The sequence below is a fragment of the Balaenoptera borealis genome, assembly GCF_965194805.1.
Source record: "Balaenoptera borealis genome assembly, chromosome: 4".
In the NCBI taxonomy this organism is placed as follows: Eukaryota; Metazoa; Chordata; class Mammalia; order Artiodactyla; family Balaenopteridae; genus Balaenoptera; species Balaenoptera borealis.
The window spans coordinates 7,258,554-7,273,240 of NC_138861.1; the positions used below are offsets into that span (position 1 = coordinate 7,258,554).

At 42.2% G+C, this 14,687-nt stretch overlaps 1 protein-coding gene across 3 annotated transcripts; it reads right to left on the minus strand.

The window, feature by feature from the left end:
* Positions 1-1,241: 1,241 nt before the first annotated feature.
* Positions 1,242-9,914, minus strand: NPY1R (neuropeptide Y receptor Y1). 3 transcript variants are annotated; one of them, XM_082391752.1, is made up of 3 exons: positions 9,682-9,914; positions 3,119-3,968; positions 1,242-3,003 (listed from the first exon to the last, which is right to left on the minus strand). In XM_082391752.1, the coding sequence occupies exons 2-3, from the start codon at positions 3,815-3,817 to the stop codon at positions 2,551-2,553; spliced, it is 1,152 nt and encodes a 383-aa protein (XP_082247878.1). In that variant the 5' UTR covers positions 3,818-3,968; positions 9,682-9,914; the 3' UTR covers positions 1,242-2,550. The 3 variants fall into 3 exon arrangements, with proteins under 3 accessions (XP_082247878.1, XP_082247880.1, XP_082247879.1); XM_082391754.1 differs by lacking the exon at positions 9,682-9,914 and adding an exon at positions 9,085-9,104; XM_082391753.1 differs by lacking the exon at positions 9,682-9,914 and adding an exon at positions 9,024-9,042.
* Between the last annotated feature and the right edge of the window lie 4,773 nt (positions 9,915-14,687).

Consider the following 14,687-nt stretch of genomic DNA (forward strand, 5'->3'; position numbering starts at 1 on the left):
TGGGTCTTCATTGCTGCACGCGGGCTTTCTCTAGTTGCGGTGAGCAGGGACTACTCTTCCTTGCGGTGCGTGGGCTTCTCATTGCGGTGGCTTCTCTTGTTGCGGAGCACGGGCTCTAGGCACACGGGCTCAGTAGTTGTGTCTCGCTGGCTCTAGAGCACAGGCTCAGTAGTGCAGGGGCTTAGCTGCTCTGCGCCATGTGGGATCTTCCCTGACCAGGGATCGAACCCATGTCCCCTGCATTGGCAGGTGGATTCTTAACCACTGCACCACCAGGGAAGTCCTGGTTTGTTTGTATTTAACATGCATGTTTATTTCTTCTTGAATCACAGTGGATCTGTGGTCGACCCTAGACTTTACTACTAGTTCATCGACATCTTTGGATAAAAGAGAAGAATTTGGTATTCAGGTCATTATTTATGAAAAGCTAAGGAATCAGCAGCCTACATGGCTAAATGAAGATTTTGGAAATGGTATCTCAGCAAATGTGCTAACAAGAATGCACCTGCATTTTCAGGCTGTTCTCAAGCAGCAGTTTGTTTCCATAGCACCTAAGTAGAGAAAGACTAAATCTCCCATTCACCCCCCAAAGCAGAAAACACCAGGTAGTTTCAAATTCCAGGTTTTGGTAAGGAAAGATGATGACATTTTCCAATACGCATTAAAGGTTGGTTTTAGAATTTTTTTCCTTTGTTAACTAAAAGTCATTCTTAGGCTATAATTTGAACTCATATTAACATTCAATGCAAAAGACTAATACTTGTCTTACAAGACAAATCGTGTAAGTTTCTAAAATCTAAAATGTCATTTTGCTTAGTTTAGAAAGGAGAGTGACATAATAAAAGAGAAAACACCTCTTTGCTAAAGATGAACTTAGGAGGAGGAGTCCAAGAAAATTTCAGAATGTAAAGTCAGTACGATCAATAATGAGAGGGAAGGATTTGTGTCATTATGTATTCATTCAATTGTTTAAAAAAAAATTTTTTTTAAAAACCTTCTAGGTACTTGGCAGTTTGCTAAATGCACTGGGACACAGAATCATGTAAAACAGTCTCTGCCTTCATGAAGCTTCAGGAAGCCAAGGAGAGAGGCTGGACCATCAGGGGTTATACCACAAGGTAGAAAATGCTTCATTAGCAAACAGACAGAGGATGCTGCAGAACTTCATGGGAGGGAGGACAAGGGGCTAAAAAAGGAAAAGAATAAATAAAAGAAGCTAAAGAGAGTCACAAAAGAGACTATTCAGAAAAAGCAGAAACAATTTTAATAAAGAAAATGTCTGCCCTTCTAAAATCAAACACATTTAATACTATGTCTGTATAATACATCAAAGATATGTCTTGTTCTTTAAAATATCTTCCCTCCCAATGATTCTGAGGCTCAATCATGATTACAGGGTACATGAAATGAAGTATATTAACATGACACAACCCCTCAGTACATAGTGCATGACTGGTAAGATTCCACAGGCACACAGTTCAAACAAGTTAACATGAGCTACGTGAAGTGTCCTCAATTTTCCTGTATTTACCCCTGCTACCCAGGGTGGACATTCTTTCAACATTGTACCTTGGTGTCCTTTGAAAGATGGACATTAAAAGTTAAAAATGAGTTAGTATATAGGCACTGATGTATAGAAAATACACTTTGTGGTTATATATATTGTTAGCTGGAAATAAATGCCTTTGAATTACGTGTATATTTATGCTAGGAAGCTTGACAAACACTGAACAGTCTGTGAAGAATGGAAAGCCTCTTGACCATCAATTCAAATAAATATAATCCAACCATATGAAGCAATACTAATTTACTTGTTAAACTAACTACTCTGAAATCATTTGGTTGTCAGGTACCAAAATAGTTTTAAAGTTAGGGAACTGCTGTCCCACTTAATCCTTGTGGGTGGCCCAATTCCCCAAGATATTCACAGCTGAGAAGTATTTTTAAATGTATTTTTTATCTTACGTGATAATCAATTAGGAGCAAATGAACTCCTGTCTTAAAATTTCAAAAAAATGCAAATCACTTTTGAATGACTTCAGACGAGGCATACAGGACACAGACTCTCTTCTAGCTCACACCCTGAATGCTGCTTTTGCATGCCATCACCTCCGCAACAGGCTGAAGCTTGATGCCTAACCTTACACGGGACTGCCCAATCTACTGACAATCTCATCAAATAAGGATGGCCCAATCAAGTGAGAGCATCAGGTGTAGTGCTTCTAAAGTCAGTGAACAGTAATCCTTTCAAGAAATTTCCTTCTAATAAATACAATATAAAAGCCTTTCTATTCTATGCATAAGTTTACAAAAAAGCACTTCAAAGATGTCTGGTCAAAACTATCGCCAGAAGATTCCAAAGCCCACAGGTTTTGTTCCAAATATAATTATGACAGCTACTACAGAAGCAGTAAAAAGCAAGACAAGAAAATCTTGATCTTTCTTCAGTGATTTCAACCCTATTCCTTGGGAGAACAGGGAATTAAAGTCTGTTGCAGGTTGTGCTTGGTTTTAAACACATGTCACCAGGGACCAAATGCTATGGCAGGTTCAGATTTTTTCAGTATCATCAGTGTGGATCTTTTTAAGCGTGACTGGGCTTGGCTGCTTCAGAGACGTCTTGGAAACATCCGTGTGCACGGTGGACATGGCGATGGTCTCGTAGTCGTCATCCTGAGACCGGAAATCACAGAAGTTAAAGAAGAACTGCAGGTCTCTCTGGAAGTTTTTGTTCAGGAAGCCGTAAAATATGGGGTTGACACAGGTGGAGATCATGGCTGTGAGGTGGCAGAGCAGGAATAACAGATTATGGTTGCACGTAGCAATGATCTGATGATTCCAGTCGAACACGGTGTTGAAGATGGTGAGCGGCAGCCAGCAGACCGCAAACGCCACCACAATGGACAGCAGCATGATGTTGATTCTTTTGGTTTCGCTGGACCTGTACTTATTGTCTCTCATCTTGTCCATCATGTTGTTTCTTCTTTTTAAGCGTATATATATCTACAGGAGGAAAAAAATAAAGAGTTCAAATAGAATCACTCATTGAATGAGGACTCTTGGAGAAAGAAGGTAAAAATGGAAATGGTGGCGGCGGGGGGTGGGGAAGTTTTCTTACCTTGAAGTAGCAAATAAATATAAAACAGAGTGGGCCAAAATATTGCAGCACCAAGAGGAGAGTGGTGTAAGACAATCGGTGAGAGTCTGATGGAAATTTATCAAAGCAGACGTACTTGTCCTTGAACGCATCAAGGGTCACATTTTGGAACGGTTCATCCGTCAATACTTGGTAGATCAGGAAGGGCAGAGAAGAAGCCAAAGCAAGGACCCAGATGACAGCAATGCCTACGTAAGCATGTCTATTACTTGGTCTCCAGCCCCGTGGATTGATGATCAGCTGATGCCGTTCCACGGCAATGAGGACCAGAGAGAAGATGGACACAGTGATGGAAACACACTGCACAAACGGGTTCAACTTGCACATTGCCTCACCAAAAACCCAGTGGTCCATCAACGTGTAGACAAACGTGAAGGGGAGACACATGATAGCAACAAGCAAGTCTGAGAAGGAAAGGTTCACAATCAGGATGTTGGTGACATTTCTCAACTCCTTTTGTTTCAAGATGATGATGATCAAGGCCAGGTTTCCAGAGACCCCAAGAATGATCACAGCTCCATAAGCAAGAGCTAACGTGAATATCATGGCCAAGGGCAGATGACAATCGTCATTTTCGAAAGCCAAAAACTGGGAATTCTTCTCTGAAAAATTATAATAGATTGAACGATTTTCTACCTGGGAAAATAACGTTGAATTCATTTTCACTGGTTTGGCTATTACAGATGACTTTAGACAAATGGACAATATGTTTCCTCAAAGCAGGTCAAAGACTCAACTTATTTTTATTCTCCGTATTGGAATCCATTTCTCAAAATTATTCTGAATTCTTCATTCCCTTGAACTGAACAACCTGTAAAGAGAAAATGACCAGTTGCATTACTAATTTTATTGAGGGTAGTCAAAACGAATTCTGACTCATAGTACTGTTTAAAGTGAAGACACTGAAATAAAATGTATTCTATATATACATCTTTTTTTAAATAGTAGAAAGAGTGCAAACAATTAGAAAAAAAACTTTAGTAATACTTTTAACTTGATGTGCTTTCACATTGAGTTTCAGCAAAATGCAGTGGTCTGTACATTAGTAAGGTGTGTATAAATCTCATGCCCAAAGTCTTACATAAACAACCGTCAGCACATTCCTAAACACTGTAGGAATATGAAGGTATAAAAAAAAAAAATGCACAGATTAAAACATATGAAAAAGATATGACACCAACAAAGGAAAACAAAAAAAAATTTTACCTAATTCTTCCTCTTACTATAAAAAAGAAAGAATTTATCAAGTTGTAGTAATAGCCCCACCAACACTGAACTGCTTTTTAAGGCAGACTATTTGGCGCAAGGACTTTAAGGAGATGATCGATACAGTGAAACATCAAGAAACTTTGTCCTGTGAAGGACTGCTGAAGGAAAAGAAGATGTTTAATCCAGAAAAGACTCACTAGGAATGGTGCAAACATCTTCTCACATTGGAATGGGTAGCATGTGGTCCCTGGCTTGTGGCTCAGAATCTTATGTCCACTCAAGTTAGAAGCAGGACCAAGGGAAGTGGATTACATTAAAAATATTTCACATCATTATGAGGAACAAAAGTTTAATCAAATGGAATGAACTGCCTGTAAACCAGCAAGTTCTCCACAGGCAACAGTTTGTAAGTACTACTCGAAAGGCTTGGGGAAGTTCTCACATTGTGTAGGAGATTCAACTGGGTAACTCTGAAGCTCTTTCTGACTTTAAGATTCTATAATATTATTAACATGTCAGAAGCTTTCAAAAGATTTCTAAGGTTTTCTTCAAGTAAATATCCTCCCTCCCCACTAGACTATATATAGATACAATCCAGGGATCTAAATTTCAGTCGTACTTTTGATCTTTCACAGCATTTTGGGATAGGAATACTCTTTTCTTACCAACAAAACAAATCACAGACAACAGTCCTGTAGAGCTTAAAAGCTCCTTTAAAAAAAAAATCTCTGATTTCCCTTACGTTATTAAGTAAATATATGAGATGGGGTTTCTTATGTTAATTAACAGGCCATTGTGCCTGCGTTAAGAAACAGAATTGCATTTCTTTCTTCTGTGAGAACTATAAAGAAAATCATGCAGAATTACTTCCATTGAAAAGGAGACAAGAACTTTAATGAACAAAATATGCTTTTGCCTTTTAAGAGATGCCACTATTGAACCTTTCCTTGGGTGCTTTTGCTTTCTAGAATATGGGGTGTTTTTTATTATAAAACTACAACTTATAAAACTGAAGAATAAAAAGAAAGGTTGCTACCACTTAGTGAGAATGAAAACATCGGGACTAGGAAAGGTATCAAGCGGGAACGTTATAGAAACGTTCTCCCCTCTTCTTGTCAACAGCCTGGTAAGACTCCTGAACCTCCCTGGTAACACACTTTTCTCTCAAGAATACCAAAGAGAGAGAATATCTGTGTCTCTCAGTGTCTGAGAACAAACCTGGAGCAAGCAAGTGCTAATCTAAAAATTCTTTGGAAATTTCGCACTAAAGAATTCAAGAAAATTTCGCATCATAAATCCTAGTCAGGTTGCTGGCAAGATATTTAACGTCACTGCGCAGTTATCTGAGTTTTTCTTCATTAGTAGAACTAGCATGACAGGAAAATGCATCTTCTAACTCCCTACCCACGGCTCCCTGTCTGCACACAGAGCCAGGTGAGACACACAAGGTAGGGACCACTGAGCCTCCTGGACCTGACACTTGAAGACCGCTACTCTGCCTTACACTCCCGGTCTAACAACCCCACGGGGCATGTTCTGTACCAGGCGGGCAGGTCCCTTCACAGTCACCAAGTGCCCTGGCCCGTTTTAGCTTCTGCATCTTCGCCTCTGCAACTCCTCATCACGCATCCAAATTCTACCCATCTTTCAAAGCACCATTTAGTCCCTTGGATGCTTAATTGGTTCTTCACAACTGTAATATTACCTCTTAAAGGTAGGTACTATGTATATTTCATACTACTTTGCGAATATTAGATTTAGAATAAAAATGTGTTGATGACACAGTAGGTGCACAGATGGAATAATAGGTTCTTGTGTGATTGATATTAACATCAATAGCTGAATTCTACTGTCGACCGAAAAAAATCCACAATCTAAAAGTTGCGAGTTATGTTTCATTCGGCGGACTCGCTGAGGACTCAAGCCCGGGAGGCAGCTCTCAGATGCTCTGAGGGACGGCTCGGAAGAAGTCAGGGAGCAGCCAGGATATACAGGAGTTTTTGCAAGAAAAGGCAGGTAGCTGGAACGTCAAAAGATTGCTGTTAATTAAAGAAAACCAGACGTCTCAAGTTAATGAATTTAGCACTTTTCTATGTATGGGAAGATACAAGAGTCTGAGCTCATTGAAATATTATCTGGAGCCAGTATCCTGTTCTTTCCCATCCAGAATCCCCTCAGGTGCACCGTCCAGGGTGACTGCAGGGGCTGATGGCTTGATGCCCACAACATCCTTTGTTTACTGATACGGCAGGCGGCAGGGGACATTCTTGTCCACACTATCATCATCCTTTGACGTGCAAAATGGAGGTTAATTATAAGAGCCATTTTACTAGGTCAGGTACATGGTGTGTGGGGGTGGGGGGGGGAGGGCATGTTCCACTTTGTGCAAAAAAAAGAAAAAAAAAAGGAATTGTTTCTGAAAGAGAATTCATTCATCCAATAAATATTTATTGAACACTATTTTGTGTCAGGCAGGGTTTTAGTGGAGACAACAGTGAGGTTCCCATTGAGTTTCTAGTCTTGTGTGCAGAAGCAGACGAGAAAAAATAAATCAGTAAAAGAGACAGGACACAAGACGGTAGTAAGTGCCCTGGAGAAAAATAAAGCAAGGAAGGGGACCTGGGATTGTTGGGAGGGCAGCTGTTAACCGGGGGCGGGAAGGCCTCTGACTGCCGGAGAAGATGGCATGTGAGTTAAGACCCGACAGCGAGGAAGGAAGCCAAGCAGATGCCTCAGGGATGCACCCCCTGTGGAAACAGCAAACATGAAATCTTGACGACTGGAGTGTGCTTGGTGTGCCGAACAGATGAGAAGCGAAATAAATGAGGGAGAGACTATAGCGAAGTAGCTGGGAGGGTAAGCAGGAGAGAAACAGACTCTGCAGGGCCTTACTCGGTGGGACAGTCTTTGACTTTTTCTCTGAGAAAGACGAGGACTCCCTGGAGAGTCTTTGGTAAAGGCACGAAGTTCTATGACTTGTTTTAAAATTACTGCTCTAGCTGTTGTTTGCAAGGACTTAAGACAGGAGAGAGAAGTAGGGAGATTCATTTAGAGGCTAGTGCAATAATCCAGGTGAGAGATAATGGAGGCACAGACCAAGGTGTTTGCAGTGAAAAGGAAGAAAGATAGAAAGTTTATATCTACCAACTGACTTTGACAAAATTCACTGCATATGGGACTTAACGCAAACACTTATTAAATTATTACAATTTATGGGCTACAAAGTTTTCTTGCAGATGAATTTAGGTTAAATATACTGAAACTCTACTCTGATTCCTTTGAAATTACATTTGCTAGACATATCCTGTGAGAAATAGCATTTTTCTTACTAAGTAGAAGTTAGCTATACAGAAAATGCAAACTTTACATTTTTTTAATGTATTTGAAATCAGACTCCTTTGCTAAATGCATGTCATTCCAGTTGGGTAAAACAGTTCTGCATTGGATAAAATGTGTATTTCCAGCCTACCTTAGTATAATCTCAAGGATGAATAGCTGTCAGAAAATAATATTGAGAAAGAATTTACATACGTCATCTTTGACAAGGAAAATGATTTGATATTTACTATTCCAATATATATTTCTAAAGTAAGGTATGCAACTACAGACGCTGCAACAACTGAAAGGTTGTTGCATCTCACTATAGCTGCCTTGTGCCTTTAGAGACAAAACAGAGACACTACATACATCCAGCTGGCAAATGAGCCCCCTTCCAAAGGGAAATTTGCTTCTCCATTCCAATTAGAATGCTGGCCTTTACTGCTTGCTGTTCTTAGAGCTGTTAACTGCCTGAGAATACAGCTCTCTGGTCATAACCTGCTGCAGATAAATTTTCTCATATACTCAGAACTGGCTGCTTAACTCCCTTGTTTTTGGAAAAGAAATGCCAGCCTTGCTACACGCGTCCTCCCAAAGTTACTGCTAGTTTATTCACATGAGTTACATAATTCTCTGTTCCTTTCCCTTCCAGGAGGGCTTGCTCAACTGACAGCTGCCTTAAAACAATGAGGAAAGACTAACAAAGCAGTAGTCACCCACCGAAAAGCGCGCTGTCTTTGGTCCTGGGTGAGGAACGCGGCCGACAGCCTTCTCTCACCGGGGAAGCAGCCTGCAGTCGTGGGACTGACAGCCGCTGTTGCTGGGACGCCGCTCCAGGCAGAGCCCCGCAAGCTCCGTGCTCCCCGCCCCCCCCCACCCCCCGCCTGTGTGCCACCCGACAAGTTACGCTTTCCCATAGGGTCCTGGTGGGCACGGCAAATCTGAGAACTCTTTAACAAAAAAAAAAAAAAAGGAATGTCAAGACACACTTCCTCACTCTCCCCTCCCCTCCCCTAGGTTTTTCCTGAGTTACCGAACTCAGGAAATGGGATGTGTTAAATCAAAATTCCTGTCGGCACGCTTACGCGCCCACCTTTTTCATATCGCGTAACTAGGTGAATTGCCCCCAACTGTCCTCATTCCTAATACTCCCTCCCCGCCCGCCCCCCCCCCCATACACACACACTTGCCACCCATTTGTCAGATGTCTCTACCCATAATGATGAGACTGGCAAAGCAGAAAACATCCAAAACAACCAGAACCAAACAAGCACAGCCCAAACTTAGTTGACTCTGGCCCAACATCAGTCCTTAAAACATTCGCCTCTCTGCAATCTACCTGGAGACCAACGGGCCACTCTTAGGCCACCCCCCTCTCCAGTCCGTCCACAGTCTCCTACCCAGCCGCGCTCCACCACCACCGGTGCAACGGAGCTGAAGAGTTGGACGATGGAAACTCGGAAGTAGGGGACAGTACGATGTCTCCTGGGGACGCAGCGCCAGGCTGGAGGGGCCAGCGCCGGGGGGCAGGGCTCGACACAGCCCGCGCGCGGGGCGCCCACCGGGGCCCCGGGCCGCTCCGCGCGCACAAGTGCGGCGCGCAGGGCGAAGGCCGACCCGCGAGCCCTCCTCCCCCGGCCGTCCCAGCCGCGCGTTCCTCCGCAAAAGCTCAGCGCGGCCGCGCCGCGGAGGCTCGGGAAAGATGCCAGAGGCAGCGAAGGAGGGAGGACGACGTCTCCCCAGAGCCCGAGGAGGGGGACTCGGACCCCGTAGAGCGGCGTCGGCCCCGCACCGCGGGCGGTCCCGGGGGGCCGGTGGCTTGGAGCACCTCGCGACCCGCCCGCGCGGGGACCGAACCGAAGGCTGCCTGCGCCCGCGCCGCTCCCCAGAGCTCGCTTCGGGACTCGCGTGCCCTTTCTTCCTCTCCCATCCTTCACCCCACCAGTGGCGGATTCCTCTAAAGTCCGTCCTTCCAAAGGGGTACTCCTGAAACTTACCCTCTCTGCCGGCTGACGATCAAAGCGGGGAGGGCGGCCGCGGAAGGGAGCGCAGCGGGAAGGAGAGCCCGCGGGCGTTCCTCCGGCTCAAAGCCTAAAGGTTGGTGGGGAGGGGAAGAGCCGCCCTTGAAGCGGAGCTCCACCTCGTCCCGGCCACGTGACAGCCCCCGGGCGGCGCCGCGGCCCCCCGCACCCCTCCCCGGGGACTCGGGGGGCAGCGCGGGAGCCGCGCGCGCTGTCGGACCGCGCGCGCGGGGCGGGGGTGCGCGCTCGGCGCTCGGCGCTCGGCGCCCGGCGGGGGCGGGAGGGAGGCGCTGCGCCGGGCGGAGGTCGCGCCCGCGCGCCGTCGCTGGCGGTCGGTGCCACCTCGCGGCGGAGGCTGAGCCGGCGGCGCGGGCGGCGGCGCGGAACCCGGCTCCGGGGAAGGGGGCGCGAAGCCCACCGCGACTGCGCCGCTCGTGCGTGCCTAGCCTCTCTGTGACGTCCGGAGCTTTCTCACGCCGGAGCCAGAAGTTTTTCCTTTTCAGCAGTGAACAAAGAGAAGACCTCAAAGAAGCAAAAGGAGCGAGTCTCCGATAAGATGGAAGGGGCTTTTTTTTTTTTAAGTCCTTCTTTCTCTCCGCTAGAAAAATGCGTTGAGGCAGATTTGTTCCCGGCACGGAGCTGCTCCTTTCAGGGAAGCACGAGGAGAGGAACATTTTCTTGCGGGTCAGAAAGAGTCATTGCCATTTCCTCGGTACTTAATCTACTACCGTGCAGAACAATATGAAGGAATAAAAGAACAGAATGTACACAGAGCACGTTGACGGTGCAAAGCCATCCTGGTGCCTGATGATTCAGGCTAATTGCTGATACACTAACCTCAGGTGTTTTACATAGTTCTACTCTACTTCGAAAAGCCAAAGTTGTGTAACACACACACACACACACACACACACACACACACACAGATTACTGATGTAGATGAATACAACTTCTTCCAAATCAAACTTTCAAGTAATAAAGAGTCTTCCTAATAAAGATACAGGACACTGCCTAGGAGATACTTACAAGTTTCATTACATAACAACCATGATCGCAATCTGTCTTCAAACTAAAAGCAGAACAAAATTCTGAGACAAATGGATTTACTTGAACTTCGTTGAAAATGTTTTATTTTTCTAGTTATTAGACTGAATAAATTCTATTTAAAGCTCAGTAGAAACTCTAACTCATTCATTTATACAAATAATGATGTACACAATCTCTGTTGTCTCCCACCCCCCCGCCACCGGGAAAGGTTTCTAAAATATTTGTCATTAGGTATATTTTTATAAAGTTGGAAAGGGATTATGACCAAGAATCGATATATCACAATCAGGTAATAAATGCACTATACAATATATATGAGCATATATTTTTAAAAAGCCCACTAGTGATTAAGGAATAGTAAAATGGCACATATATTTTCTTTCTTTTTCTTTTTTTTTTTTTAACCCAGGATGAAAATATAAAACATAATTTAGGAATTTCAGTTATTTAAAGAGCAATAACTCATTTGTGTTTCTATTCACTCTCTGTTTACTCTATCCCTTAAGTCACATTCTGTTCATAGAAGCAAATTTACCCCAAGGTCTTCATCATCTAATTGGCTCTTTTTAGTCTGCTGCAAGAATTACAAATGAAATAATTTAATTCTCTGAAAAGAATACATTTTTAGGTAAACGTTTTTGCTATATCAGCAAATATTTTGGATTTAAGAATATAATTTGGACTCATTAAATGACACTTTCCTTTCTGTGTTTTCCAAAAATACTACTAAAAGCATGTCTGCAAGAATATCTGAATTACTGTGGCCATTGTATTTTGTCATCTTATTAATTTTTATAAAGTACCCCCCCAGTCCAATTTATAAAACTCTATTCTTTTTTTTAAATTAATTTATTTATTTTTGGCTGCGTTGGGTCTTCGTTGCTGTGCGTGGGCTTTCTCTAGTTGCGGCGAGCGGGGGCTACTTTTCCTTGTGGTGCGCGGGCTTCTCATTGTGGTGGCTTCTCTTGTTGCAGAGCACGGGCTCTAGGCGCGTGGGCTTCAGTAGTTGTGGCTCACGGGCTCAGTATTTGTGGCTTGCGGACTCTAGAGCGCAGGCTCAGTAGTTGTGGTGCACGAGCTTAGTTGCTCCGCGGCATGTGGGATCTTCCCGGACCAGGGATCGAACCCGTGTCCTCTGCATTGGCAGATGGATTCTTAACCACTGTACCACCAGGGAAATCCCTAAAGCTGTATTCTTGAGACATTAATATCAAATACCAATCTTTGAAAGATCATTGCTCTCAAAGACTTTTTTTCTATGTCAAATTTTGTGATACAAAGGGAGGTTTTGAAATGCTGAACAAAAACAGCAAATTTATACAATTCTCTAGGACTATCATTTACTAAAGACTCTTTCCAATGTGTAAACTAGGAAACTTAAGCATAGTATAATAACCAAATACAACATAAGATCCTCGTATAATGTAATCTAATGGAAGATTTGAAATAAACAAAGTAACATGAGTTGCTCAGAAAATATGTGTTAAAGAATAATCTGAATTCCTCAGAAGATGTGTTTAAAAGAATATGTGTGTTAAAGATCTTTTTTTTTTCTACTCTTAAGTGAACAGTCAGTTGCATACTTTCCTATTTGGGATTCAAGGTAGATAAAACCTCACCTTTGCTAGAGAGAGAGAATTTTTTTGCATCTTGTGTATTTCCTTCTGAAATTTCACAGCAGCCAGAGAATTAAACTAATGACTTATTCTCATGTTCTGATGGGCAATAGGTTTGTTCTGTCATTTAAACAAAGGAATAGGATCTACTCCTTAAATCTCTGTAGATCTTAGTTTTATCATATAAAAAATGGAACAACTTTATGGTCTGGCCCTTTAAATTCCATGATTCAGTAATTGGCTAGATAAAATTATTTATCACTATATTTACTGCTGGAATTTATCCGCTGTAATTACCTTACTGGTCTCCTGACGAATTTCTGCTGCAAGGGTTAAAGTTCCTGAAATGCTGTTAGGCCTTGATTCATGAAAATTATCATAAATTATCTTTCAGAAAAACCCTGATAGTCATTAACACATGTGAAAACTAGAATGTAGCTGATATTGATTAGGAGGAAATTCCATCAAGGTAGAACTTACTACGAAGTATGTTATTCTAGGAATTAATGCAGTGCCAATTTTTCCTTCTTTCAGTGACTTACCTACGGCATTTCTTTGAATCTATGATGCCATAGAATGTAAGTTGCAATGTTATTTTATGGACCACTAACAAAGAAAAAAATCCTTCCAGTAAAGCAATGACATACAGTCAATTGTAAATGAATCTTAAAGTTAGAGAACTAAAATGTTTTTAAAAGTCCTCATCTTAGGACCAATAAAATACAGTAGGTAAAGAGCTTGACTAAATTGGTTAGTACAATCAGTCAATACGATCACTTTATTCAACTCTTTTTGAGAGAATTAACTTAGCAGAAAAAAGTGACAATTAATTTACTTAAAATGTTAGTATACAAGTATATAGACAATTCAATTATCTTCCTTGTGTAGAAGACACCAAATACTATTTATGGATTCGCTCTTGATTTAAAATGGGAATGCACTTCAAGAAAGTTCTCATTTGGTTACATAGGCTACAAATTTAGAGCTTTTTTATACAACTCTGTCAGAATAGATTCCATACGACCAGTACCTTAAAATTACTTAGTAAATATTCAAACATTTTCCTGCAGATTTCATCCTGTTTGACACCCTTTAGACATTCAACAAACGTGTAATGTTATTTGACAAAAGTGTAATGTTGTGTATTTATTGCATGGTATAATGGAAGGAACTTTGCTATTATTATTTTTGATGATAATTATTTTCACTCCCTTCTTAGGTGTAGGCATAGCTGGTGAGAAGGGCAAGTATGAATGCCACCACTGACCTTCCTTCATCCATGACAAACATCCTGCCCACCTCCACTCCCCCCGACCCCAACCCTGAAATCTCAGGCTTGACATCAGACCCCATCTCAACATCAGCAGATCAGACTTGGCCCCATGATGTAAAGCTATTTCCCATCCTGAGATGGGACAATATTTCCCAAAGACAGGAGAAAGATTCCTTATGTGCACCTAAATAATATGACAGATGGGCACAGAGGTGGTGAGAAGTGTTGCCTGGTATCACTTTGCTTAGGTAACTATCCCTTATTCATCCCTTTATTTAAGGTCTAGCTGTTGCTTTTCTTTCCCCAGATACATATAAATCTAGAAAGAGGTTATATAGCCAAATATGGTCTGTGGTATAACCCGATCCTTCTCATCCTAAGAGACTGCTTAGCTGCCACTCTCTGCTAGTATAGTATGTTGGTGGAAATTACTCAACTGTGCAGGTTATTGCAACTACAAATTCAAAACCTCAGTTGAGCCTTAAATGTCACTCAGAAATTCTCAGGCTTGGGTGACTCCCAATTCCTTTCCTCTTAGAAGATATTTCAAATAGCCACCCCTCTCCCCAGCCTCCCACCTCATACCCTCAGCCTCAGTGGATTCCTCCTTCCTTCTGAAGGGAGGAAAAGCCATAGGGTATTTTTTTTTTACTGAAGTATAGTTGATTTACAATGTTATGTTAGTTTCAGGTATACAGCAAAGTGATTCATATATATATATATATATATATTTTCAGAATATTTTCCCTTACAGGTTATTACAAAATATTGAGTATCATTCCCTGTGCTATATAGTAGGTCCTTATTGATTATCTGTTTTATCTATTTCATATACAGTAGTATGCATGTGTTAACCCCAAACTCCTAATTTATCCCTAACCCCCTTTCCCCTTTGGCAACCATAAATTTGTTTTCTATGTCTGTGGGCCAATTTCTGTTTTGTAAATAAATTCAGTTGTATCTTTTTTTTTTTTAGATTCCACATATAAGTGATATCATATGATATTTGTCTTTCTCTGTGTGGCTTACTTCACTTAGTATGATAA